The sequence below is a fragment of the Pogonomyrmex barbatus genome, unplaced genomic scaffold, assembly GCF_055798465.1.
Source record: "Pogonomyrmex barbatus isolate J1 unplaced genomic scaffold, ASM5579846v1 scaffold8, whole genome shotgun sequence".
Lineage (NCBI taxonomy): Eukaryota > Metazoa > Arthropoda > Insecta > Hymenoptera > Formicidae > Pogonomyrmex > Pogonomyrmex barbatus.
In genome coordinates this window covers 6,812,534-6,839,609 of record NW_028297182.1, presented here as the reverse complement: position 1 = coordinate 6,839,609, position 27,076 = coordinate 6,812,534, and the positions used below count along the sequence as shown (strand labels likewise).

Genomic DNA, 27,076 nt, shown 5'->3' with positions numbered 1-27,076 from the left:
TAAGTTTATTGGATAATACAGATTGCAGGAGACGCCATTAGAGTTTCAAACGTAATTGATAACTTGACACATATGTATAACGAGCAGGTATTTACATGCAAACGCACAAGAATTATCAGAACGCGAGGGAAGTAGCACGAAAAACAATTCGATATATCTGCCCTCATCTATCTCTTCTCGGCGTAACATTCGGTTTATATGCCTGTTATCCGTGCGAGTATCAGCGGGATGTGGCATAATGACGTTAATGTTACCCCTCTCTCTGTCTAGTTACTCTTATCTAATTATTCTGCCCATCATTAATGTTACGCGCGCTGCGCCTTACGTTAAAGTAGTCGCGTGGAATTTCCCATGCGCCTGATTTTTTTTTTTTTGTGCTAACACGTCAGTTTGTTTATATAAATCGGCAAATGAAGCATTAGCACGTGCGTGACCGTCACGTCTTGATTTGATTTCCCTCATTTCTTTGAAAAGATTATATCGTTTTTCGAATTTCCGCGCGCTAATAATCGCACTAATAACACGTATTTTCGATCATCAGTCAAGTTCTCTTATACCTTTTTACAATTCTTTTATCTTTATTTTATATCTTTATCTTCTTTTTAATGCTCACATAAACACATATATATTAGTTCGAATATTCTGTCTAATATTTAAAACATCTATTTTAAAACTGATAGTTGAATTCTATTTTTATTTATATTTTCAGTATACAATTGTTAACTTGAATTTTCGTATAGTTATGATACCAAATACTTTTAAATAATTTAATATAATAAAATAGTAACATGGATTATTAAGAATAAATAAATATACAAAAGAATTATAACTATACATAACACTATAAATAAACAGATCGATATGTTTTAAATTTAAAACATAAATTTAAATTTAAATGTCTTTAATTATTTGTATAAATAATTATGAAGTAAATGTATACGATAAATTCTATTTGGTAGATTGGTATTTGCTTGAATTCTTCAATCTATCAAATATATTATATTCATAAAAAAAAAAAAAAGATGAGTTTGATAGAAGTTGATATTACAGTTGATACCATTATCTTTTAATATACATTAAATAATTTTATATACATATATATTATTAATTGTGAATTATTCGAGCATCAAAAATCATTATCTCATAAACGTTTAGAGAAATATACATAAATATAAAAGTGAAGTAAATATAAACATACATATAGAAATGAAAATATAAAAAATTTATATTTATAAATATTTGTGAAATATCTATAAATCAGAACAATTATAAATAAATTATATAAAAATAAATAAACGAAAATATTATATAAATTTAATTCTGTATAATTTCAACGTGCATCATTATACTTAATTGTTATCTTATATCTTTTCTATTCTCTCTCTCTCTCTCTCTCTCTCTCTCTCTCTCCACTGTCTTACCTCTGTTGAAAATAAAGATCTCGATTTATATTATCATAACTGTTTGATCTAGTTGCCGCGCAATCCACACGAGGGCAACACACGTCGCGCATTCGACGTCCATTCGGTTTTCTCGTTCGTTCTATCGCTGAGTATTACGCCGACAAGGTGCGTTATATCGAGAGACATGGCGCTCATTTCCACAAGGGCGATTTTCAGTCCCGGTAAGAGCAACTGCCGAATATATACACACAAAATATGACCGCGCTGACAATAACAATGAGACTTTTTGACGAATTTCCGCGGAACGTTTTGCGTACTATCTCATCGCCGAGATCTCTTCCTTATCCGATTATCGAATCGGATCGTCTCGCGTGGAGGAGATGAGGTTATAGTGCGCGTGCGGGTAACGTAATGCTTCAGTTTCATCATGTAAACCTATGCTTTTGTTTCAGTGCTTAAGCAAACCTTGAAGCAGCTCATCTTCGCAAAGCAATTGCCAAACTGCGTAAGTGGACATTGTCATCAACGACGTATTTAGCCGTACCCGAATTCATGACCGATAACGCTCGCGGGTCGCGATAAAAATCAACATTTAAACCATTATTTATGAAAAATTGATCGTAAACACGTGTATTTTGGTATTTCAATAAAAAGTGCAATATTTTGATGTTACATTTTGATATTAATGTATATAGATTGATTTTACTATTTTATTAATTTTTGTATCAATTCACTTTGCTTTATATTTGATTGTTATTATAAAAATTAATTATTTACTTATTAAATGTATCTCTTTATATAGTATCGTTGTCAACTGAACACTCAGCTGTTCCTTCCAACTATCACCAGCCAGAGGTTCTATGCAGAGAAGCAGGTATTCAGCCGTGATAAGCCGCATTGTAATATAGGTACTATTGGTCATGTGGATCATGGTAAAACAACTCTAACAGCAGCTATTACCAAAAGTACTTATTTTATTTATGAAATGGTTAACACTGTTTAAATAAAGATGTTACTTAATAGAACATTTTGTAAACAGTATTGTCTGAAAAGCAACTAGCAACAGCTAAAGGATATAATGAGATTGACAATGCTCCTGAGGAAAAAGCTCGCGGCATTACCATTAATGTCGCACATATTGAATACCAGACAGAAAATCGTCATTATGGACATACAGATTGTCCAGGTCATGCTGATTACATAAAAAATATGATTACGGGAACTGCTCAAATGGATGGTGCTATACTGGTTGTTGCTGCTACAGATGGCACAATGCCACAAACTAGAGAGCATTTGCTTCTTGCGAAACAGATTGGAATCAAGTATATTGTTATATATATTAATAAGGTATTTATTGATATAATATATTTCAGTGGGATAAAATAATGAATACAGTGTTAAATTTGTATTCGATGTTTTCAAGGTGGACGCCGCTGATTCAGAAATGGTAGAGTTGGTAGAGATGGAAATACGGGAATTGCTTTCTGAAATGGGTTTCGATGGCGATAACGTTCCTGTAGTGAAAGGCAGTGCGCTCTGTGCGCTTGAAGGAAAGAATCCAGAAATCGGTGCACAATCTGTCCTGGAATTGTTGGATGCAGTAGACAAACATATTCCAACTCCAATCAGAGACTTAGATAAACCTTTCTTACTTCCGGTAGAAAATGTATATTCTATTCCTGGTAGAGGTACCGTGGTCACTGGTAGACTCGAACGCGGAAAAATAAAAAAGGGAACGGATTGCGAATTCATTGGTTACAATAAAGTTTTCAAAAGTGTGATCACAGGTATAGAGATGTTCCATAAAATATTGGAAGAAGCCCACGCCGGAGATCAACTCGGCGCTCTAGTGAGAGGTGTAAAAAGAGACGAAGTTAGAAGAGGAATGGTAATGTGCAAACCTGGTTCAATGAAGGCATACGATCATGTGGAAGCACAAGTGTATATTTTAAGCAAGGAAGAAGGCGGCAGAAAAAAACCGATTGCAAATATGATACAAGTACAGATGTTCTGTAGGACGTGGGACGTTGCAGCACAATGTTTGATAGTAGGGAAAGACATGGCCATGCCGGGAGAAGACAGCACGTAAGATATTTGATTTTTTAAGAATTTTATTATATAATTTATTTTTAATTTTATTTATTTTTTATTTTTATTTGCTAAATTGGATAAAATATAATCTTTTAATTCATTGTTTCCTTTTACTGTAGATTCATATTAAAATTGATAAGACCAATGGTATTGGAGAAGGGACAACGTTTTACAATACGAGATGGAATGGTAACTTTAGGAACTGGCGTAATTACCAACACCCTAAAATCACTTACAGATTCAGAGCGACACGATCTTCTCGAAGGCAAGAAGGCGATATCGAAGAAAGAAAAACAAGCACAAAAGAATTAATAGATTTGATAATTTGATAAGTATTTGTTACATGGATAAAGAATCATGCTGCGCAATAAAGAAAATATAGATCAGTCTAGATAGTCGAATCTCGATCGAAACTTTCAGATGTGCGAAATATCCTACATTTTTTTGAAGGGATATTAGTTTGATACATATGCGCAATGTATTGTACACACAGTAACATAATGAATTATGTATTTTCAAAGATGCATTTTGCTATTCCTAGTATGGATTTACGGATTCGTGTAGTTTTATTCATTAACGAAGTGATTGTTAACTCAGATGTGAACATATATTTATCAAGTATTATTTTCATTCTTTTCTCAATTTTAATGAATCTACATCAAGGTATATACGAGGTATGTACGAGTAAAATAAACAATATGTTAAAGAAAATAAATTACATAGTAATTAACATGAATCCGAGAAAGTTGTGACTTTAGAAACAGTTTGATAATTTATTAAAGTTCATACATCAGCGCGATACAATCTGCTTTAAGCAGAACAATGAAACGCTATTAGAAGTATACAAGAATTAAATATACATGTTGCAGTGTCATTTCTAATTCCTTTCTATGCTAGAGATTCAGCGGTGTAATTTAAACACGCGCGTGGCGCGTTTCTCTTTTAATCTCAGGATTCCTCGGTTAATGGGACCAAGGAGTTCAATGGGAAAGGTTAACGATTTCACATATTCTTTAACAGAACGGTTTTTGTATAGAAAAAGAAACACTGTTCATATAATTTAAATTGAACCAATCATACATTCATCTTTTGCTTATAAAAATAGCAAACAGCCCTCGTCGAAACGGGCAGACACAACAGGCTACGAATCTGTGTGTTTCACTCCAATCTCGAAACATTCTTTCCATTAAAATAGAAGACCACTACACCACGGGAGACGTTTACTCGTACAAGATGGTCGTTCTTTCAACATTCGTACTCTTCAATTCACACACTAATAAGTTCCTTAAGCAGTTTTATCAAGAAAGTGTATATATGGCATAAGTTATCTTTTTTCTTTTAATGATACTTCAGTCCAGTTTTGTTCTGCTGTTCATACTTAAGTATATAAAGAGTGACTTCTAATATTAATTTTGTATATATCGCAAGATTCTTTCTTGTAAATTTAATTTCATTGCATGCTGATCTACTGTATACAATTGTATATAATCGAAAGCAAAAATGTTGTCCTAACGAGATTGAAGTGACTTGCACCGAGCTTCAGTTTTTAGGTGGATTATTATAGAATAAGGGATCGAGAAGGAAGTTTTTGTTTGGTACTAGCGTAATCTGTCCAGTTATCTGTTTGATGCTAGCATAATCTGTGCACTTGAACGACAGCATTTTTGCTTACAATTGTTCGTCTATTTCAGAATTGGCAGCTTTTATTTTATACTGTGTTAGGAAAGTATAAAAACAAAACAAATCGAAAATAGACAACACTATTTTTGATTCGCCTTAAAGTGGGCTTTAGCGCGATTGTGTTCAATATACAGCACGCCTTACACAATTCCATTTTCTATGTATATATGTACATACACACGCACGCACGCACGCACGCACGCACATCTATACAAACGAGCGAATCAGAAAATGCAATTAATTCTTTTTCGATTATTTCATATTACGTCAGCTTCAAACGGGCTATAAATTCTGATCACAACTCGTTTCTTTTCAATTTCGCCAATATTTTATTCCATTTCTAATTCATAAGTTTGTGTGACAGAATATCACCTTCATTACATAGGAATTTTACAAAATCTAGACATTCAAGTGCAAATTCGCATACACAACCACACACATGTTGCGCATTCCACATTATAACGCATTCAAGCGACCCATCTTTAAGGCTATGTGTAAACGTGTAACGTGTGAATTCATAATGCTTGTGTTCAGTGTAAAGCATCGAACTGAACATTGCATGTAAACTGCTTGCTTTTTTTTCTTAAAAGAAAGAATCTTCGATTTCTATGAAGATGTACGAGTGCACAGGTACAACCAAGGAACACCCGTGTAATAGGCCTTACTCCCTGTGTGTGAAGGCCATTCCCAATATTAAATAAACTAAAGATCTTCGTCGTCTTCTGGTAATGCTGTTTCTTGAGCCTCCTTGAGATCTTTCTCGATTTGTTGCTGCCATTGTGGATCCATGGTAACCTCTGGTGGTAGCAGTGCAGGCATAGCGACGAATTCGAGGTTTGGGTCTCCAATCAATTTGCGTGCCAACCATAAGAAGGGTTTCTCGAAGTTGTAATTGCTCTTTGCACTGATGTCATAGTACTATACATAGAAAAATTACATCTTCTATATATTCTGTGCAAGTTATACATAATAGCAATACATAAGACAATAAAAAAGCTTTTCAGATTAGAGGGACAGTGCAATGTCTTCATTTTATATCAGGTCACTGAATCATCATCAACAAAATATACAAGAGAATATAAAAATCAAAAGGTTTTAAAGATATGAGAAATAGATAAGATTCAAGTTCATGTTACAAGATATAAAAAAATACCTGTAAGTTCTTCTTCCTGTGGAATACGATGCTCTTAGCCTTTACTTTCCTGTCCTTAATGTCAACTTTATTTCCGCAGAGAACAATCGGTATGTTTTCGCAGACGCGGACCAAATCTCTGTGCCAGTTGGGTACATTTTTGTATGTTACTCTGGATGTAACATCAAACATTATAACAGCGCACTGTCCCTGAATATAGTAGCCGTCGCGAAGGCCACCAAATTTCTCCTGGCCGGCCGTGTCCCAGACATTGAAGCGGATCGGTCCACGATTGGTATGGAAGATCAACGGGTGGACCTCGACTCCCAGGGTAGCGACATACTTCTTCTCGAACTCGCCAGTCAGATGTCGTTTGACGAAGGTGGTCTTGCCGGTACCACCGTCGCCGACCAGCACACACTTGAAGGTGGGCATATCAGGCTCATTTGCCATTTTGATCGTTGATTTTTTTTTTTTTTGCGATTCGATCGAAGTCAAAGACGCAAAGTCAAAGGCTCTCTGCAAGACAAGAAATGATACCTAAAATGACTTGATTCAGCAATTGCGCGGTGAGTGAAAAAACATAAATGGGCGAAGTAGCATGCACGCGGTACGGAGTTTACATGCGGGAAATTCCTCGTGGAATGCCGTCTCGAGGCGTCTTTGGATTTATCGCGGGAGAATGTCCGTCAAACGCGCAGGTGAACGATCGCGGCTTGTCGGCGACCGTTGAAAAGACGAACCCCGAGAAGGAAACTGTTCAGGGGGAGGTCGATCGAACTTACTGGAAAATCCCGCAATCACGCGTACGGAACGTGACCGTGGAGGCTCCGGTTACGCGATCGGAGGAACCGCGCGATCGCGATACTCGATGGACGATTCGCGTCTGCGGTCGGCGGCGGAGAAAATCACAGGGAAAAGCCGATCGGATCGCGCGTTCACACCGATGTCCGTCGGGAGATTGCCGTTGCGCGCCGGCGGGGAATGGCGCCCGTCGTGTTGTTCGCGCGAGTCGGAATTTTCCCTCCGATTTCTCCGAGTGATCGACGACGGTGCGCGACGCGACCTTTCCGCGCGCCCGTTACGTTCGCCGTCGCTTCGTCGCCGCTCTCGCGCGTAGGACAAACGGGGCGGCGGTATGAAATTTCCCGGGTACGCGGTGATGCACGTGAAAATGAACGGTAACACTCACCGTGCTGCACAGTCGGTACGGCTCACAATGGCGTTCCTCTGGACGGTCGAGTGGAGGCGATGCCAATCCGCTGATTCGCCGAGTCGAATTGGACGCGAGCCGCCCGCGTCGGATTGAAATCAACGGGAAAAAATCAGATTCGATTTATACCGTGCACTCTTCCTCCCGGCGATGCACGGTGGCTTCGACGAAATGCGCAGTTTTACGCTCGGTTGACGAGGACTCGCAGATCGGGTCACAGGAAATGCGCGAGATCAGCGACATCTGCACTCGGCGCATCGTGTGAGGCTGCCCCCGTGTGCACGCGAGCGTGCAGAAGCGGTGCAGTTGCGCGGAAACGTGATGTACGCGAAGGTGCGACGCACCTTCGCTCTCATTCCGTGGCGGCAAACGTTCAAAGGAACACTCTGCCGAGAGATAGGCGATTCGGTCGCACGCGAGTTCACGAAAACTTGACGAAACGTTTTTGCGAAAGAAACGTCGACTTCTATCGGTCAATAATTGACGGTTACAAATATCGAGCGAAGTGAGGAAAGAAAAGGATTGTCCGGTCGGGATGAAGCGTTTCGCGAGAGAGCGAATATAGGATAATAAATATTTATCGTGCACTTAAGGAATTCACTTTGGTACAGTAAATATTGTGAATCGATTGTTTCTAACCCCCGTGTGCACGCGTTCTTTCGTTTACCTCTATTTTTTTTGGCGATATTTCGTTTTTCTGAAGAATAGAAGAATGTAATTAAGAATTTTGAGTTTAATTAATAGCGATTGAGAAATCACTTGCCGCGTTTAAATAAGTCTGTGTCTTTTATACAGAAATTTTTTAACGAATTGAAATTCTTGGAGATCTATCTAGCTGAATTGTTGTAAAAGATCTGAAATATAATTTTAATATGAAACGACAATAAAATATTAAGTTTAAATGATTAAGAGAGGACGAAAGGCAAATTCAAGAAAATATACGTTAGATTTCATAGTTATATTTTTATAAAATATAGATTTTTTATTTTAGATATATTATAACTATTTTATATATATATATATATATATATATATATAAAACTATGTGTAATCTATAATTATATATGCATTTATTGCTGAAGATATCATTAATTTAGTTTTTCTTCTATTTCCTTTTATCTTAAAGATAAGAAAATATATAATCTCATTATTAATCACTTGCTGTCGCAACATACACGTTCAAAGTCTGTCATAATTTAAGTTCGTCGAATTCATTAATTATTCTATCTAAAATATTTTATTTAATAATACATTATTTTTATAACGCTATTAAAATATCATTGATATAAAAAATATTGTATGCATATACAATCTTTTTAATTTATTTTATATTTTATATATGTTAAATGTTACTATAAAAAATAATATATTGTTAAAACATAAAGTATTATAAAGTCCAATTACAATATATGTAACAACAGATAAAAAACATTTAGAAACAACAGTAATACATTTTATTATAAAATACAGAAATATATTGACGTTTATATCGCTAATATAACAACTCAAATAGCTCAAAATGCAAAATCGGATAACTGTTTTGTGTTCCGATTTCGAATCTTGTATTTTGTTCCGTATTGTATTCTGAATTGTTATATCGGCGATATAAATGTTGATTTCATATATACATAACTTCTGTATTCCACGATAAAATTTATCAGAGAAAAATTGTTGATTTTTTATTTCGTGTTGTCTGCGCGATTACTTGCGTATTTCCGACTCTGAATCGAGATAATTCAGCTCTATCTTTTTTTCCCGTTCTTGTTAGAAAAATAAGGAAATACTTGATAAGTGTGAGAAAAAATGACGGATTTAACTTGACTTCGAAGTTAGCAAACTGAAAACATTTCATTACATGCAACGTAAGAGAGTCCAGAAATTTTAGTCGCGTCCCTGTCTCTCTCGCTTTTCGCTTCTCCAGACGATATGGCGTTCGCGGGGCGCCGCGACGCGCGACGTCCGCACCTGCGAGACGAAGTTGACGTCATCGGCGCGTGCGCGTCGCGTCGGGACGGCACTGCAGAAGCAGGCGAGTTCGTGAGTGTATCGATTTTACGATCGTGCCTCTCTCGCGCGGTGCCAGTGCGTCCGTCGTTTCCTTTAGTTTTTTAGTGGACGTGCACGTCGTACATGGATAAAACCGTGAATGGGATTACCCGCTAGACACGCCGCTCCGTACACCGCCCGCTGACTCGCAACTCCTCGTCACCCTTCATCATGACCAAGGATAGATTAGCAGCCCTCGTTGCGGTGAGTGAGAATCCCGTCGAGGCTACTCTTCGCTTTCGCTCTTCCTCTCTCCCTCTCCTTCTCTTTCTTTCTACACGGTGCCTCTTGGTGCACCAGCCTAGTCGAGCTGCACCGTCGACACACACACGCGCGTGTCGTCACCGTCGTGCGCTGCACGCGTGTAACTCACGCCCGAGCGACGCTCGGCCGTGGATTCACGCGCGTGTGTCTTTTGTACGGCGCGTGTCACTTCTCTTTTGCAAGACGGCGGTGCCTCCGGCCGTCGTGGTCGCGGTCGCGGTCGCGGCCGAGCGGAGGAACGACTCCGTCGCCGAGAAGGCGTAACCACCGCGCGGTGCCGGCGGATGACAGGCGTCCGCTCGCCTCGGCCCGCCTCGGCGTCCTCGGAGCTGACAGGTGTTCGCGCGAGCACGCATTCGCCGAAGCGACCGCGAGCGCCTGTCGTCATCGGTTATTTCGCGGCGCTGACACGGTGCCCGCCGTCGTTGTCGCCGACGAGACCGGTGTGTCGCATCCGAGTCCATGGCGACCATGGCCGACCTTGTCACCGTGTATTGGCCGATGAATGGAGAACGTATTCTCACTACCGGATACCGAGATTCAAATTCCGGGCTTCAGGCGTTTGCCTCGGTGAAGGTCGCTCCGGATGCTGCGAACGTCTGCCGGGACGTCTACGTTCATTCACGACACTGCGGCATCCCATCGCCGTGGGATCGTATACGCGAGCCACCCGAAAGCCGGATCGCGATTGATCGCTTCTTGTAAATCTCAGTGACGCGGCACGCGATCGCTGACTGTAACCGCATCGACTTTCTCTCTCTCTCTCTTTTATTTCATGAGGTTGATCACTTGACTTTTGAGGTCGTGTGTTGTCGAACGTCGAATTCATTGAGTCCACGGTCGATTTAAATCCCCCGGCTGGTCTTCGCATACTCGTCGAGGCGGCCGCAGCTTCTCGGGATTTTTTTTAATGAAAATCACATTGTCTTGGCTTGCCGCAATACGTTTCGAAACGATATGATCTTACAATGCGGATGCGACGTCCTCGATGATTATTGAAAATATCGTGGGAGAAGAATGCCGAGGGAGTACGGGCGAAAAATTCATCCATTAAAGTCGCCAGTCGCCACGGCTTCAATAGATTAACGCGATGTTCGAATTGAAACGAATGTCGCGCCGTATGAAAGGATTAATCGTGGGTATGGCGGTACAATGCGGCGAAATTCGTCACATAAATGCGACGCGATTGCACTTGTCGAATATTCGGGCGCATTCGAGCCGGCTGCGAAATATGCGAAGGCTCACGTTTTAATTGATAACGGTAACACTATCATTCTGTGCCGACTCGTCAACGGTATCGTTTGACGGCGCCAAATTCGCAAAGCGCTGTTACTCCTTCGCTGTTTCTCCATGAAATCAGGAAACGTATCGATTGAATCAAAACACGACTCCCGGATCGGACAAAGATATTCATGAAACGTTATTAACATCACTGATGAATAAAGTGGAAGTGGACAGTGACGTAAAATGTGAGATACGTTTCATTCGAGGCCTTGAAAAGGTTACATCTGTCGGATTGTTGATTTGTAATCTGAACGTGCCATCTGAGCCACTTTCGGTTCAATGTGCCACGTGAAACAATCCAAATCAGAAAATTAAATATTCTTTTCATTACCACCGTCTTATCGCCGGCTTATCTTTTAACTTTTAATTGTACACTTGACAAAGATTATTTTTGTGGAGACGGTATTTTTTACAAAGAATTTTATTTGTCATGGGTTTTTTATCGCAGAGAATAAGAACGAATAATAGTAACGAGAGAGCCGGAGATTATTTGATTGACTCTCTTTTTGTTCTTCAATCTCAATTAATACGTCTGGTTCTCTAACTCGCAAAGGATGCATGACACACATCGAGTATCATGTTAGCTGATATTATGTCGATGACTCATTTAGTTGATGGTATTCACGGAAAGCACATATGGGCGTAAGATCTGATCGACGTTACCATCCAGTGGTTTCCTTGTTTCTGTCATTGCTTATTATTAATCATTGACCTCATAACAATATTAATTATGACTATATGACATGTTATTTGAATTTTTATCCAGAAAAAAAAATATAAAATCGATATCCGGAATTCTGAAATTATATATTTTTTAAAATAAGTAGCTTCTTTTATGTAAAAGACACTGCATCATAATTTGAAATTATAATAGTAATACTAACTTGTATAGAAGATATCTTCTCACTTGTTCTGTAAAACTCGTTTATGTTTAAGGTTTAGATAATTTAAAAGGAATTATAATACAAAAGAATTGTAATGTTTAAATGCCACGAAAGAATAATGAGAAAATGCTTTAAACATATCCTCAATAAATTGAAAACAATCAGGAAGATAAATGAAAATATCTAAATTTATTTACAGATTATACATCGTTTTTTTTCGCATTTTCACACTGTTTGACACATCCGTTTGACTTTTTTTGACTTTTGTACTTGTCTTTCTTTCATTTTTAATTATCAATTATCAATACTCTCTGAGTAATATTCCAACGTAAAACAGAAATTATTATTTACGTAAAACAGAAATTATTATTTCTCAACGGAAAGAAATTAAAATTACGTTCACACCGCCCAGCTATTATCTTCGGCGACGTCTTGTCGCCTCTTTACATGAAAAATGTAAAAAATGCGACCATCTTCTATAAATAGCCGAGATTCCTTTACGAGGAGATACAGCGAGTACGTATTGCGAGGCATTTTTCCGCTGTGGTATGAGATAATTCTTTCTCGAAAATGATTGTGAGTTTTATTACAATTGTGATTCGCGTGTCACGTCGGTATCTCTCTCAGAGTGTATCGTGACCTTTTACGTTCGTTATCAAGGCTTCTGTTACATTGCTGGTTGCAATACGATCTCACCTATCTAAATTTTCTTCTTTTAAAATATATATATATCGAATATATCTAATATTTATTCATATCTTTGTATACCTAAGATTAAAAAAAAATTATTTTCATTATTCGGCCAATTTAAACATCTTTTAATGTAATATTTTTTTGTGGAAATTTTTTAGTAAAGTTTCTCTTTGTTTTATAATTAATATAAATTTTGAATATTTATACGCCTGCGTTTTTTAAGCCAGCACTGCATTTTATAATTAATTAATTAATATAAATTTTGAATATTTCTTCTTTCAACTTAAAATTAACGAATTCGCTATACACATTGTATGTCTTGCTCATTAATTATATCAAACACAATTTTTTTTATTTATAATAAGTAAATGAGAATTAATAATATTTAATACGATGCGTTTTATACGCCTGCGTTTTTTAAGCCTGCACTGCAGAATTTACAGCAAATACCGTACAATTTTTTTTAACGCATTAATCGCGTTTTCCGCGTTGCGAGATACGCTTACGTTCTTTTAACGAGGACGATTCATTCTTCAACTTCTTCCTTGACCCGATAGCGCATTTACTTTCTTGACGATTTCGCTTGTACGTGAAGGTTGCCCCTACTACGAGTCTGTAGTTTACATAACGATCTTATGTTAATTGTTTCAAATCACTTTACGCCTTCGACTACGTTCTCCATGTGCGAAAAATCGCAATCTGTCATGTCGTTCAAAAATTTATTTAATCAGAAAACATTTTAGAAATTATTGATTTCATAATGTCGTTCATAGGATATTGCCTTACATAAATAACTATAAATACTGCGTTAAGCACAACGTAAAATACTTGAAATTAATATATTTCAATGAATTTGATATTTAATGTTGTACAAATATGTAATTTAAAATGATTTGATTAATATTTTTTTATTATGAATGAACGTAGAGATCATTTTCACGTATTTTTTGGATCGAAAGGTAAATCTATTGAAATTATATTGACTTTCAAGTTTGTTATTACATTGCATGTTATTATAACATTTACGATATTAAAAACGAGGACACGTAAAAAAAAATTAAATTGTTACATTATTATATATATATATATATATATATATATATATATATATATAATGTATCAATATTGTACATACATTTATGTATAAGGATATTAGTTATCTATGTAATTAAATATATATGTGATTATTTGGAGAAAAAACTATTTAATGGATCTATTATTTTATAAATAATATATCATTATCATTTATAAGAGTATATTTATAAATGTAAACTCACGATCACGATCGATATAGATCCGACTGCAGTGAATGTCGATTAGCGCTAATTCTATGCAACGATTCTGTAATCCAGAAAGGGACAGCAACTCGCTAAACCAAGGTAGTTAACCCAGGTGCAATTCAACCTTAGCATACCACAAGTTGAAACGGGAACACTGATCGAAAATTACATTCGATGTGTGATAGTACCTAAATATACGGAATATACGCCACAAGAAAAGTACAACGATATGTGAAAGTTATATTAATATTGTCACGAGTGTTTACGGGGAATTTCGTGAAATTCCGAATCGCGTTAATGAAATTTACATTAAATTATCAGGGAAACACTGTATATCAAATTTTATATATATTTCAAAAATACGTGACGTTCAAAGATGTGCAATTAAATATTTTTCGCAGATAAACCTGCGAAGTTGGAAAATGTTATACGGATGAAAATAGAGAACTGCCGGTGTTGTACCCAACAGGCACAAATAAACGTGCTTCATGCGAATTCTCACATTTCCATCGTTGCGAATAAACATAAAGCTCGTGTTTACGTCTCTATGGCATCGAAACCACCGACGATTTTCAACCAGAATTGTATTATCGGTTTCACTCGCTCGATTCCGTGTACGACGTCGTGAAAACATAGACGCATAATGGTACGCGTTTGCTCGTCGCGCCAAACTTTTTTTGTTTAAATAACGTCATTATTTTATTCGATGTTGGCGTTAGTGTTGTTTGTCGGATCACAATATCGGAATATTCGTCGTTTCGGTCGCGGGGGTATTCGCGCGAAAGAAATTCGTTGCGAAAATCCAGCCGGCAATGGAAACGCGATATCGATCGCGGGAGAACGACACGAACGAATGACGAATACGCTCTCTCAGACCTCTTGTCGCAACGCGTTACCGCGCGCGCGGTGCCTATAATCGTTTCTTAATTGTATGCAAATACCGTATCGATTAAGCGCACACATACATAACATAGAGCGACAACTAGGGCGATTGAGGAGCGAGCGCGACCGCGAATTTGATAGGCGTGGTGTGCCGTGAAAAAAATTTTATATATATATATATATATATATATATATATATCAATAGGAGGAACATAACATAGATATTATAGGTATAATACATAAGAGAGAGAAAAAAAAATGTAAATATAACTTACTTATTGTAAACTTTTTTATGTAAGCTATTCAATGTCATGCATTTTACACATTTTGCATTTATAGTTTGTAACTGTGATATTACGTAAATTATGTATAAACTATGTATACTTATACGCCGACTATTTTTATAGTTTTTCTGAAAAGCTGTTGTAGCTTGGTTTAGTCTCTGTTTTGCTTTATATTTTTGTTTTATATTTTATATATGTCTAACGAATGGTATGTAAAAATAATGATAAAATAAAATATAATTTCTTAAACGGAAGAGTGACATAAATCGATATCTCTTCCGTGTATAATTGTTTCAACATGATGTAGAATTAGGTATTCTTCTCTTTACGGAATTTTCTGTATGAAAGAGTAGTAGTTTTGTTTTTCCAAGAATCCACGAAAGCGAAAAATGGATTGCATCAGTATTCTATGCAACAGTTCAAAAATTCATAATGTTATGTAATATTCTCCAACTTTGATTAATATTTGCTTAAAATCTCCCATGAGAAACAGGAACAGTGTAATGACATTCTGCAGATACTTTGTTCTGTGGAATTTTCAATTCCATATAATAGCATTAAACTTATAATGAAAGAAAGCTCAGTAGTTCACTATGATTATCGATAATAAAAGAAATTTTCCCGCAAGCGATCAACCAATTGTACCTTTAATGCTATATATTTACGCAAAGAAAGATTTCTACTTTTAATATAATTTGATAAAATATTTTCTTTTTTTATCTATTTATATATATATTGGTTTGTAACGTAACGTAAAATAAAAATCTAAACCTTATTTTTAAATTTGTAAAATTTTTACATTTTTTTTTATATAACTATCATAAATTTTAAATAAATATAATCTATCATCTTATATCATTTGATTAGCCAACTAAATTGGTTTTAAATTATATTAAAATATATGAACATAAAAAAACAAAATTTTTGTATTATATGACAATTTGTATATTTGTAATTTGTAGTAGTCTGTAGTAAATTAAAAGAAATGAAACTTGCGTTTTGTATATGTAATATGAAATAAATTATGAGTAATTATTGAATTAATTAACCATCATCAGTTTGGATTGAATTATCCGACAGTTAATAACAGAGTCGATGATTTATAAGATATAAGTGATAACAATCTAATTAGACAACAATAACGGACGGTAAGATAAGATGAGATAAGACAGAAGATAAGATAGAATAAGATGATAAGAATATAATGATTCATTTTACTGGCATGTAAAACATTTTAATTATACGAATACAAGATTTTCGTGTAACGAAGCATGCTTGTAAATGATTACGAATCTTTTATGTGAAATCTAGAAAATTGTTTTTCTATAATTTTTAAAAATCGCTGTCTAATTGGATGTAAGAAAATAGGAAAAGGCAAAATTTCATAAAATAAAATCGCGATTTTCGCTTAAATTTGTATGCTACGACGACAATTAGTTTGTTATAACGCGCGAGATTATTCTATCGAGGACAAGATCATCACCGCTCGAATGGAAGCGATTATACCATATTATGTGAGAGGAAGTCGCTCTTATCAGAATGAGAGATTGCGTATCTACAATACATGTATGTTCACGTACGTTGTCACGATCGTTGTCGAAATCCGTTTAATCATGCAAATATATATCTGTTTTTATGCTTTTACGTCAGAATAAATCACATCCGACCTATTCCTTATTGATAAATTCATTCGTGTACAATATCCGAAAATAATCTCGGCCGTCATTTCATTCCAAGTATTGGGATATCGCGGAGATTATTCAAAAACGCTATGACATTTTTACTTGTTGGATACGAATTTAAATTCTAATTTCAGCTATTTTATTTAGCTACGTAGCTACATAAATAGATATACATATGTCATTAAATTAATTCTAATTAATTAAAATTAAATTACACATGATGAAATTAAATTTTTTTTTTCATTGTTATTTATTAATCCAATATTTTTATATTACAAAGAAACATCCCCGAGGCTGCAAATATTATTGTTTGTTGCGCTATCTTGTTTCTAATAAATGATATTTCTTGCAGGCCCAGTCGGACGACGACGATGTGGCGGACGATGTGTCCGTCAACGTCGGGGCGCCGGATGACTTCATGACGGAATTTTTCGCGGAGGTGAGTGACGAACTAATTTGTTGCACTACAGCACTTTCATTTCCGGCGGCGTGGCGCGATCGAAAGTACGAAAGAATACACCGACAATCGAAAGTAGGTTAAACCAGTATCAGCAAGATTATATCGCTCTTAACGAGGACAATGCATAGTGCCTTTCCCCCCCCCCCCCTCGCCCCCTCTCCCCTCCGCTTCTTCCATCCAGATATGAATATCGCAGGATAACACAAAAGAACGCTCGTATTATAAAATTTAATAACTCGAGCGAAACAGCATTTCGCAAAAATTCCGGTGTCGGAATCTTTGCACGGCTAAGGCTTTCGTATTTTATCGATCGCAAACGGCTCGCAAACTCTTCCCTGTTTCTACGATAAAATGTTTTCGCAAGTGCCCACCTGCTCCGGGAAGCGAGATGCAGCTTTCTCGTAGATCGCGCGATGATCTTTTTTCTTCCGAACGTAAATTTTATGGTCCACTGTCACTGCATTTCCCATTTGCGATTTACTAAAGCGAAATCTTTAAAGAGCATCGACGCCCGTCCGCATCACGCGTCAATCGTGTCGCTTCATCGGCTTATGCGGGAATTACCGGCGAAATCGTAAACACGCGTTTCACGTCGAAAGTGGCCGTTGTATCATACATTAGATAACATATATATTTTCCCGGATGATTATAAATTGTAAATTATTAGATTTCGAGGACCGTCGAGGTCGACGGTCGTCGTGCAGAAAATGGATCAATTTTTGCGTCACTCTCACGTTAATTTCACGCAAATATTCGCTATTTTCAGAATAAATATGTTTGCAAAATACCGCGCGTGTTAGAAAATTGCATCCAATTTGATTTAATAGCGCAATGAGCGCATGATATTCCTCGGTGTACTCACGACTTTTGTCACGCATGCGATAATAACCCATTCTTCCCTCCCCGTCTTTCGAAAAAGTTTCCTTATCTGATATGTTTCTCTCTCGCGAGCTTGTGATTTGTTGTCACAGATAAGAAATGTCACTCGGCATACAGAATCACCTGTACTATCGCGTAATAAGAATTCCATTTCATTTCTCTTTCATTTCTAAAAAAAGAAAAATCGGAAAACGATAAGGGAAATATCGTCGTTCTAATTAATCGTGCGCTTTTATTATTAGATATTAGATTCGAGAGAGAAGAATTAAACACGTACGTTTTTACAAATTTACATTTATCTCGCTGACTCTTTTCCGAGGGACATGTCCATATTACGGCAGATAAATTATAAGAACATGGATGAAAGGAGGAGCCTGATTAAAAGAAGGATTATTCAACAAATTGTAAGAAAGATTAATCACGCGGATACACTTTTCTTCGGAAAACTACTTCATATTTTCGAAGTGGATTGGTTCCCCTTCATTTATATGCATACGACCCATTTATGGACATCTGCTTGAAAATGCGAAGTAAAAGATAATTTCCTGCGAAATGTAAAGAGATGTAATGCGTTTTTTTTTTCCTTTGCGTTTCCTTACGCAAATGTTTCTACATCCACTTTCCGTTAAAAGCATTCGCTTCTTGTCCGTGCGCAACCCCTTACCCTCATCTGCGGTTTTCCCCGATATATCGAGCAATTTCCGTTGCCCCGTAATTTCGCAACAGTGGCTGGGTGTAATTAATTAAAAGTTGCCCCGATATCCGTTTGAATTTTAACGAATTTCTCACGTTAACGACCACGCTCGCGACGTCGATTGCGTCGATTAAAGACGAAGGGAGATGGTGAAGCGCCAAGATAACGGCGCGGCTATAATTATCCCGTACAATTTCGCTCGTCGGGTGGTTGGGTAATAATTATCGCGAACGGCGCGCCATTTCTCACGCGGTTGTTTCGCCGACATTCGCGGTTGCGTGCGTTTGACGTTTACGAGGGTCCCCGGGTTTCTAACCGGCGGAAAACACAACGCTCGCGAAATCCACTGCTCCGTCCGTGGCAGAGGCGGGCGGAGGGCGGAGGGCGGAGGGAGGAGGGAGGAGGGTGGTGCCGCGGACGTCGGATTCGAGCGCGGTCGAATACGCGCGCGATGCGATCGTCGTCGGGCCGCGCACAATTCAAATGCAGATGTGACTTGCGGAGCGAGAACCCAAGTAGCATTATACCGAGTGATAGTTTTTGTTGATAAGCGTTACACAAGCCGCCACTGTCATCGTGCTTCGCGTTACATGAACAGAGATTGTTGTCTCAAATCACGACTCGGATCAGACGTTTGTAACGGTTGTGCGGTGCAACGAGCACATGAGATACACGAGATGATGCTGCAGAAATTTAAATTATTTTATCGATTTCTGACTTGTAAAATGACGTTTGATAAAACGACTAATTCTTAAAATTAATTAGATTAATTTTACAAAATTAATTCTATATATATGTATATATATTAATTTTATAGATATTATTAATTTATATATATATATATATATATATATATATAAGTTAATAATATCTAGATAAAATTAATTATATCTGTATATATTTTTTGACCAGATATTTGTGATTTACTCAGATCAATATTTTACTAGGTTCGTTAAATTTCAAAGTTCCATATAAAAAATATCAATCTAAATAACTCAAATTAAATAAAATAACAAAAGTCGATGATGGATGATCCCTGAGAATATTTGCAGTAGAAAATTCTACGCGAACAGAGATTTAATTCAGCTTTGTCATGGAATAAATCGGTTCGCGATGTTAATTCCGCGCGTTTGTTGTATTAAATATCATCATTATACTTTCAAATCGCTCGCAACAATCGTATTGTTGTCGCTTGTTGTTTCAGCTTGATACTGCTTTGTATATATATCGGTAAATATACACATATAGTAAGGCGTTATTTAATTCTCTAACAATGCCCGTGTTCACATAGAAGCTCTTACTCAAACGTGTTCTTACGTATCTGCCGCCGAGATTTATTGCACTAGTTTCTACTGACACAGGTTCTGTATGGATTTTACTCATACGGCATATGGCGTTAACAAAATTTATCGTACCAATTCGCTCTATACGAGAGAAACTATTACGACTGTTCTCTGAATTGAAAAATTTCCGGGCCATCTATTTATAAATCTTTTAAAAGAGATGAGAGAAAAAATGTAATAAAAAAATGTAAAAAAAAAAAAAGAAAAAATGAGCACGAACCGGATCGTTAAATATGCTATCGTATAATAAATGCTCGTCGTCCATGCGACAATTTTGCGACAAATCGTCGGAACGGTCATTACGCGTCGATGAATAATTCGTGATTCGTTCGACGTGTAACGGCCGCCACGTATTTATATTACTAATAAAGCCATAACGGTGTGATGGTCCGGCGGTAAAATTTCAACGCCGATCGCTGGCGACATATAGAACGTCACAAAAATTCTCTGTGCTACTGTTGTAATATTTTCTAGCAGGTCGAAAGAATCTTCGCAAAGAGAAGCCATTGCGTTGATGCATGTAAATGGATGGTCATAAAAAAAAAACGTGCGGAAAGCTTGCGCCAAGTTAGATTGATTTTTACCGCGTTCCGTCGTCATTCCGCTCGCTACCCCGTTTTATTTCGCATCTTTATTCCCTGATATTTTCCCGCAAGAGCTCCATCACCTGGGATTTCCGTGTTATTTTCCTGTTGCAGCGTCGAGTCCTGCCGTGTGACATTTATTTTATTATTGTTATTCTCATTACTCTTATCTTTTTGTTTTATATTTCGAAAAAGTTAATGAATCACCATGAAATTTTGCGCGCAACGTTTCCCAACGAGTCATAATGAAATTTTAGCGAAAATTGTTACGCGTTTTCTCTCTTTTTTTTTTATCTCGGAAGAGAAAAATACATCATCTTATTTATTTCTTTATTTATTTACAATAATTTCTTTGCAAATTAATATTTCTGATTATTCAGCAATGAACAACCAGAAAAATGTTTTATAAGCACTTTTATAAGATCTCTTATAAAATTTAGTCACGCCAGTTGTATTTTCGAAGACGTCATGACATGCGTAAATAGAAATTTATATCAAGTAAACTTTGTCGTCCTAGGTCGTTGATATAAAAGATTTCAATAATTTTTAGTATCTTTATATCAATGTTTATATCTTGATGTGTCGATCAAGAAAGAAGCGAAGCGCTCGATTCAGATTCTAATCGAAACTGTTATAAATTTCATCGAAATTCACATATTTCTGCAATTATTTCTCTAAATCAAAACTTTCGTCCTCTTAGAACGAAATCGATTAGGGTTTAAGTTTCTATCAACCCGTGCGATACGAGGAGCGATAATTATATTTAAGTATTAAGTATAAACTCTGTAGACGCAGAATTCCTTCGCGCGTGCAATCGCAAGCCTATTATCATCCTTGCGAGCATTTAATATTCTCTGTTTTCGTAAATTTCGCGAGCGCACTAAAACTTACGCATAGGCGCAGGCTCGCGAAATAAACTTCCGGATTCTTCGGTCTTTAGAACCTGAAAATTAGATATCTTTTTCATCAGTAAATTTCGACCGTAAGTATAAGTCTCGAAAATTCTAATCTTAAAACATGAAAAATACGTGTTTGAAAATTACTAAATAATTCCGTACTCATTTTGCACCCCTTATCCAACATTATTTCCAATTGTCGATTTCTTGTTTAATGTTTAACTTTTAGACTCTCAAGTCTTTTGATAATTTAAATAAATGTTTTAATCCTAATTTTTGTAACAGAAGTTTAAAATTTATTAACTTTTTATAGTTGTCGAATGTAAATTTGTAAACTTGTTGAGTGAATAATACTTTAATTAAAGTATATGACAATTATCAAGGCATACAATAAATGCCATACATCGCGTTAACGTTGCTCGAGGAAACATACATAGGTAATAATTCATATTTTCATACTCATTATCACATTAACAAAACATTATTTTGCGTAGCGTGATAATTAACACTTGTACACTGATCATTTATCAACAATGAAAACATAGTATATTTAATGCGATAAAATAATATACCATATCTTGCGAACACGTGGAAACATCTTAATCTCTCTTTCTATTTTTAAATTCTATGAGAGACGTAAGATTGAGAGTCTCACACACATCGGGAAAATTTCGTTCCAAAGGGCGACGCAAAAAATACCGATCTGAGGGGGTTAACGCGAAATCGATACGCAGACGTGCCGCCGCGATATATCGCGCGCGTTTCGAGTATGCCGAAATGTGTCGTCGTAGCAGCCATTAGGCTATCCATTCTACGAAGCTCGCGTTCGTGCGCCCTGTATGTAAACGCGATGCAGTCTATGCACTATGCAGTTGTAAGGCGCGGGGGGGGGGGTAGTCGTAACGGGAAGCACCCCGAATAGGCGAGCCACACGGGCGTGCAATCGAGCGGGATGAAAATGGCGCGCTTACAAGAATGCGCGCCGCGAGTGATGCAGGATGGCACTAACGAGACACGTTCCTATCCACGAAACAATGTACATTTTGTGTGTCGAGCGGAGGGGGAGGGAGGGGGGTCGTTACGACGAAAAAGTTCTTGACGGGATGTCATCCTTCGATATCGATCATCTATCCTGTTATCGTTTACCGTTTTACGGTTATCCTTTAACAAGATCCATACGAGTCTTTTTATACACGATACGAGCAGCTTCAAGATAGACGCGATGATTTTTTTTGTTAAACTTGTTACTTTATTGTGAAAAATGTAGCTTCATTGAATTTGATCTCATTACTCTTTATATATTTTTAACAGCTGACGTCTTTATCATTTAGTAGTAGCTAAAAAAAAAATATATATATATATATAAATATAAATAATGAAAATATATATGTATAATAAATAAATAATTAAATATATATATATATAAATTATTTAGTTTATATATATATATATATATATATATATATATCGATTTTATATTTTAGAATGTATTTTATTTATTGATAACCGACCTTGTCAAGTTCTTAGAATTAATTTAATCATTAAAATTATGTCACGCTTTGCTCTATCTATCAAGTATCGTCATCGCGAATCTCCTATTAAAGGGATTAGAGTCGAGCAGATCTGGAGCGGAACAGTTAACGTTTACGGATCGAATCATTCTTCAAGATGATTATCCGTTCGTGGCTGTCTCTTGGAGTTCCCTTTGGCGAATTTCTGTAGTGAATTCCCAGATTACCGTCATCTCGACGACGATGACGACGGCACTAGCTAACATCCGACATCGTTTCATCTATCTTACGATGAAGCAACGTAGAATCCCGATGAGTCAGACGAAATTGCATCAAATAGTGTGCGCGCGCGCGCGCGCGCGCGCGCGTGTGTGTGTGTGTGTGTGTGTGTGTGAGAGAGAGAGAGAGAGAGGAAGAAAGGCGCATCCTTTTCCAGCAAGTCAATCGATGAGATTTCGTCTGGTCTTACGCTAGATACATCATCATCTAGGTTTGATCAGGTTTAGCTTTTTATTTTTTTTTTTGCTAATTAAATCGCGCTAAGCATATGTAAACAAAAGCTTTTGAAATTTATCGCGATCTAGGTCTCTCGCTAAGAATCTTTTCAAGAAGGAGCGAGAAGCGAAGAGCTCTTTACAGTTAAGAAATTTGCAGCGCTCGAACTTTGTCGAAGCGGTTCTCGTGTTCCCTACATTATCCCATTTATGCAACGTTGCATGTCAAATATAAATTGACACATGATTTATTAGGCAGGAACATTCATGTAAGTTATATCTTTTCTTGTATCGATAAATGGAACGACTTTTTTAAAAGTAATATTATATTATACTTTATAACATTCTTACGTAAAGACTTTAATCGAGGTAAAAAATAATTACGCAAAATTAGTACACGTCAATATTTTTATTGATCGTATCGCTGTTAAAGGACAATTCATAGTTTATTCAATTAAAAAATTTTCAGATATAAATATATATATTTATCGAATATATATACTTTCAGGTATAAATATTTTACTTTCTTGTGTTTCTTTTACACATTTACATAGCTTTGCATATTTTTTCTTAAAATTTTTGAAAGCATATGCGCGGACTTACGCGCAAGTGTATGTGATCAGCGTCTGACCAAGCGCGGTTTGCACTACTTGCGGCGAGCGCCTCGTTCTGACCATAATTACGTCTATACTACTTAAGTAGACTAGTGTCCGCGATGTAATGTGTATCGACCTCAACTACTTACATTGGCTACTTTTATCAGCAATATAATCGAGTGCTTATTTTCTCATTACTCTTTTGACAAGGCCGTATTTTTTTATTAAAGATATATCTCTATAATACTCTTAACTTGATAAAATATTAATTTTACTAATGTGTTTCTATATGATAACTTCTTAATGTTTTTATTAACTTTTATAATGTTAATTGTTTTATTATATTCTATTAGTTATATTCTAAAAGTAATAATTCAAAATGGATGTAAATTATTTTTAATTGCATTAACAAATCTTAAGATATATATAATATTGCAATTAAATAATATCGATTTTTAATATCTTCGATTATTACATGTGGAATATAATAAAAAAAATGTATATACATGTATGAATATTTTCAAGTGTTTTTATAATTTGAACAATGATCGATTATTTTTTATGAATTTTCCTACATCTTATTTTATTTTTCATACAAAATGGCTAATAAACTTAGTTTTGAAATATTTTATAAAATTTAAAATAAAGTAAATCAATTTTTTAATGCGGCATAAGTTGTGTCAAGATTTTCAAACTTTAGATTTACATCGCTCTTCGAAAATGATATGTTTAATAAAAGTTCGTGACAATATCGAATTTGCGAGATACGAATAAATTTGACAAAGCTTTAAGCCAACTGCCGCTGACTCTGACATGTGTGTTTTTCCCACAGGTGGAGGAGATCCGCGAAATGATAGATAGGATCCAGACGAATGTGGAAGATGTGAAGAAAAAGCACAGCGCCATTCTCTCCGCGCCGCAGACCGACGAGAGTGAGTTTAATTTATCACCTTGTATTACTTACCCCATTTCTTACGCGAGGTACGTGTGGATATATCCTACGAGCTCGATTAGCGTTTCCGAAGGCAAAAAGCGGAAATCGTGTTCAACGTGAAAATTTCTGGAAATTTGTTGGTCATATGCGACGACCAGCCTGAGAATTAAATTTAACGATAACCGAGCTTGATCAAATATTAGCGCATTCTGTGCTAACACCGACGCGTCTGTTTGCTCGATGCGATCATTTATGTGAGATTCAAATCGATACAATTTCAAATCGGTACATTGGAAATCTTGTTAATACACAACCGGATAAAAATAATCTCTATTTATTCGTCAAAAAAATACAAGATGGTTATTGCGTAATATTTTGTTTTCTTTTTTCTCTCTTTTTTTTTTTTTTTTTTTTTTTTGTATTTATAGCACATCGAAAATCGAACTCGTCGCTATGTCGAGATCTAATCGCTGTTATTTATATTAAACAATTATGTCATTTAATATAAATAACACGCCGCATATTCATCTCGGCCACCGATCGTCAGAAGCAAAGTGAATATTCGGATGGGGCGAATCAACCCTTTGTTCCCGGTTAACCGCTGATCCTCCGCGATCTCCTCCTCCGTCGGAGGCTTGCTAAGAGTCAAATTCAAATTTGCTCACTGTACTACATAATTCAATAACTTATCCGTCTTTCTAAGGTCGATTTACTCGACATCAGCGCGCTTTCAAGTCGGTCGGTTGCCCTCGTTCCTCGTCGAGATACATCCCGCTCATCTTCGAACGTCGGTGCTGAATATTTCATTCGGCCGAACGCACGCGTTATTTGCTAAAAAGCTTTCGCCGAGCACACCGCACACCGAAATCCGATATTCCAGCGCGACATTTTATTATTGGAACACAGTGTGACGTACAACGGAATGCCACGAACTTCAAATATACTGTTGCATTGAATTTTGCGCATGCAGTTTCCTCGGGCGGGAACTATCGGATTTTTGGCATATTAAATATTTTGGATTTATCGAATCCCTGATACAGCACCGCTGGGGAAATGATCTTTCGAGAGAACATTGATGATTTAATTTAATTTAATTCGTCGACTCGAAAGAATTAACGAGGCTTGTAAACTTTCGCGCCGGTATAAAGCGTAACCCGATCGGGAGAATCGATGACGAAAGCTTGAACAGCCGTTAATTGAAAAGACTCGGTGAAATGATTTCTCCCGAAGGATGTTCCATTATAATTCTCCCGCTCATTGCGAGCAACTACCGAGGAATCCGACGTGTTGGCTTTCGCAGTTTCGCGCAGTGATAATCGAGATCTCTGATATTCCGACAAGCGCGGCGCCGGCGAATTCAATAGCGGGAAATGCAATGCGGGAGACCGGTTAAATTCGAAAAGTGACTGCTGAAGAGAAGAGGTGAAAGAGATAGTGGTGTGGCCAGGATGTTTGCAAGAGAGGATAGGAGGAAGACCCAAGAAGCAGAGAGAGAGGGGGAGAAGAGAGAGAGAGAGAGAGAGAGAGAGAGAGAGAGAGAGAGAGAGAGAGAGAGAGAGAGAGAGAGAGAGAAGGCTCACACTGTGGTAATCGTCCTTGTCCTGGTTGCCATTGTGCCAGCAGCCGAGGTTGAGTTGTCATCTCTTATATCTTCACTCCCCCGTCGATACGACGAGTAGGCGTTTGCGCGCGCGCGCGCGCAGGAATGCGCGTGTTTTGCGACGGCTGCGGTTCCTAACCCTTTGTTTATGAATCGAATTGGAGCCGATTAATCATTGCCGCGGATTAATCATTAATTGATATTTCTGCCGACTGTGTTGCCTTGAACTTCCTAGAAAAGACCGTGGATTGTCAAAACAACCATTAA

The 27,076-nt window shown here is 36.9% G+C and overlaps 3 protein-coding genes across 12 annotated transcripts in view; 2 read left to right on the top strand and 1 right to left on the bottom strand.

Moving 5' to 3' along the window:
* Nucleotides 1-1,477: 1,477 nt before the first annotated feature.
* On the top strand, nucleotides 1,478-3,885 carry LOC105426229 (elongation factor Tu, mitochondrial). Its single transcript, XM_011637358.3, has 6 exons — nucleotides 1,478-1,624; nucleotides 1,856-1,908; nucleotides 2,206-2,368; nucleotides 2,443-2,750; nucleotides 2,827-3,488; nucleotides 3,614-3,885. Exons 1-6 carry the CDS (start codon nucleotides 1,588-1,590, stop codon nucleotides 3,804-3,806), a joined length of 1,416 nt encoding a protein of 471 aa, XP_011635660.2. The 5' UTR covers nucleotides 1,478-1,587; the 3' UTR covers nucleotides 3,807-3,885.
* A 355-nt stretch (nucleotides 3,886-4,240) lies between these two features.
* Ran (RAN, member RAS oncogene family) lies at nucleotides 4,241-7,719 on the bottom strand. Of its 2 annotated transcripts, none has more exons than XM_011637356.3 (3): nucleotides 7,499-7,719; nucleotides 6,328-6,825; nucleotides 4,241-6,092 (listed from the first exon to the last, which is right to left on the bottom strand). In XM_011637356.3, exons 2-3 carry the CDS (start codon nucleotides 6,757-6,759, stop codon nucleotides 5,877-5,879), a joined length of 648 nt encoding a protein of 215 aa, XP_011635658.1. In that variant the 5' UTR covers nucleotides 6,760-6,825; nucleotides 7,499-7,719; the 3' UTR covers nucleotides 4,241-5,876. The 2 variants fall into 2 exon arrangements, with proteins under 2 accessions (XP_011635658.1, XP_011635659.1); XM_011637357.3 differs by lacking the exon at nucleotides 7,499-7,719 and adding an exon at nucleotides 7,092-7,472.
* A 1,339-nt stretch (nucleotides 7,720-9,058) lies between these two features.
* The window catches only part of Syx1A (syntaxin 1A), a 71,733-nt gene continuing 53,715 nt past the window's right edge, over nucleotides 9,059-27,076 (top strand). For 5 of the 9 annotated variants that reach the window (XR_016141156.1, XR_016141154.1, XR_016141155.1 and 2 more), the window contains exons 1-3: nucleotides 9,083-9,769; nucleotides 17,171-17,257; nucleotides 25,108-25,207. Coding sequence is in view for 2 of the 9 variants with exons in the window: in XM_089084088.1 (XP_088940214.1) it covers nucleotides 9,737-9,769; nucleotides 17,171-17,257; nucleotides 25,108-25,207 (220 nt within the window). In the remaining 7 variants the exon portion in view is untranslated. Of the gene's footprint in view, nucleotides 9,770-17,170; nucleotides 17,258-25,107; nucleotides 25,208-27,076 lie in introns of all 9 variants that reach the window. The other 4 variants (XR_016141158.1, XR_016141159.1, XR_016141157.1 and 1 more) reach the window with 4 other exon arrangements.

Excerpts from the sequence above, each read along its gene's own strand:
- Ran (XM_011637356.3), bottom strand. The coding sequence starts at position 6,759 with ATGGCAAATGAGCCTGATATGCCCACCTTCAAGTGTGTGCTGGTCGGC. Across the intron at positions 6,093-6,327 it reads ACAGGAAGAAGAACTTACAG|TACTATGACATCAGTGCAAA; the intron begins GTATTTTTTTAT and ends TTCTATGTATAG.
- LOC105426229 (XM_011637358.3), top strand. The coding sequence starts at position 1,588 with ATGGCGCTCATTTCCACAAGGGCGATTTTCAGTCCCG. Across the intron at positions 1,625-1,855 it reads AAGGGCGATTTTCAGTCCCG|TGCTTAAGCAAACCTTGAAG; the intron begins GTAAGAGCAACT and ends CTTTTGTTTCAG. Across the intron at positions 2,369-2,442 it reads AACAGCAGCTATTACCAAAA|TATTGTCTGAAAAGCAACTA; the intron begins GTACTTATTTTA and ends TTTTGTAAACAG.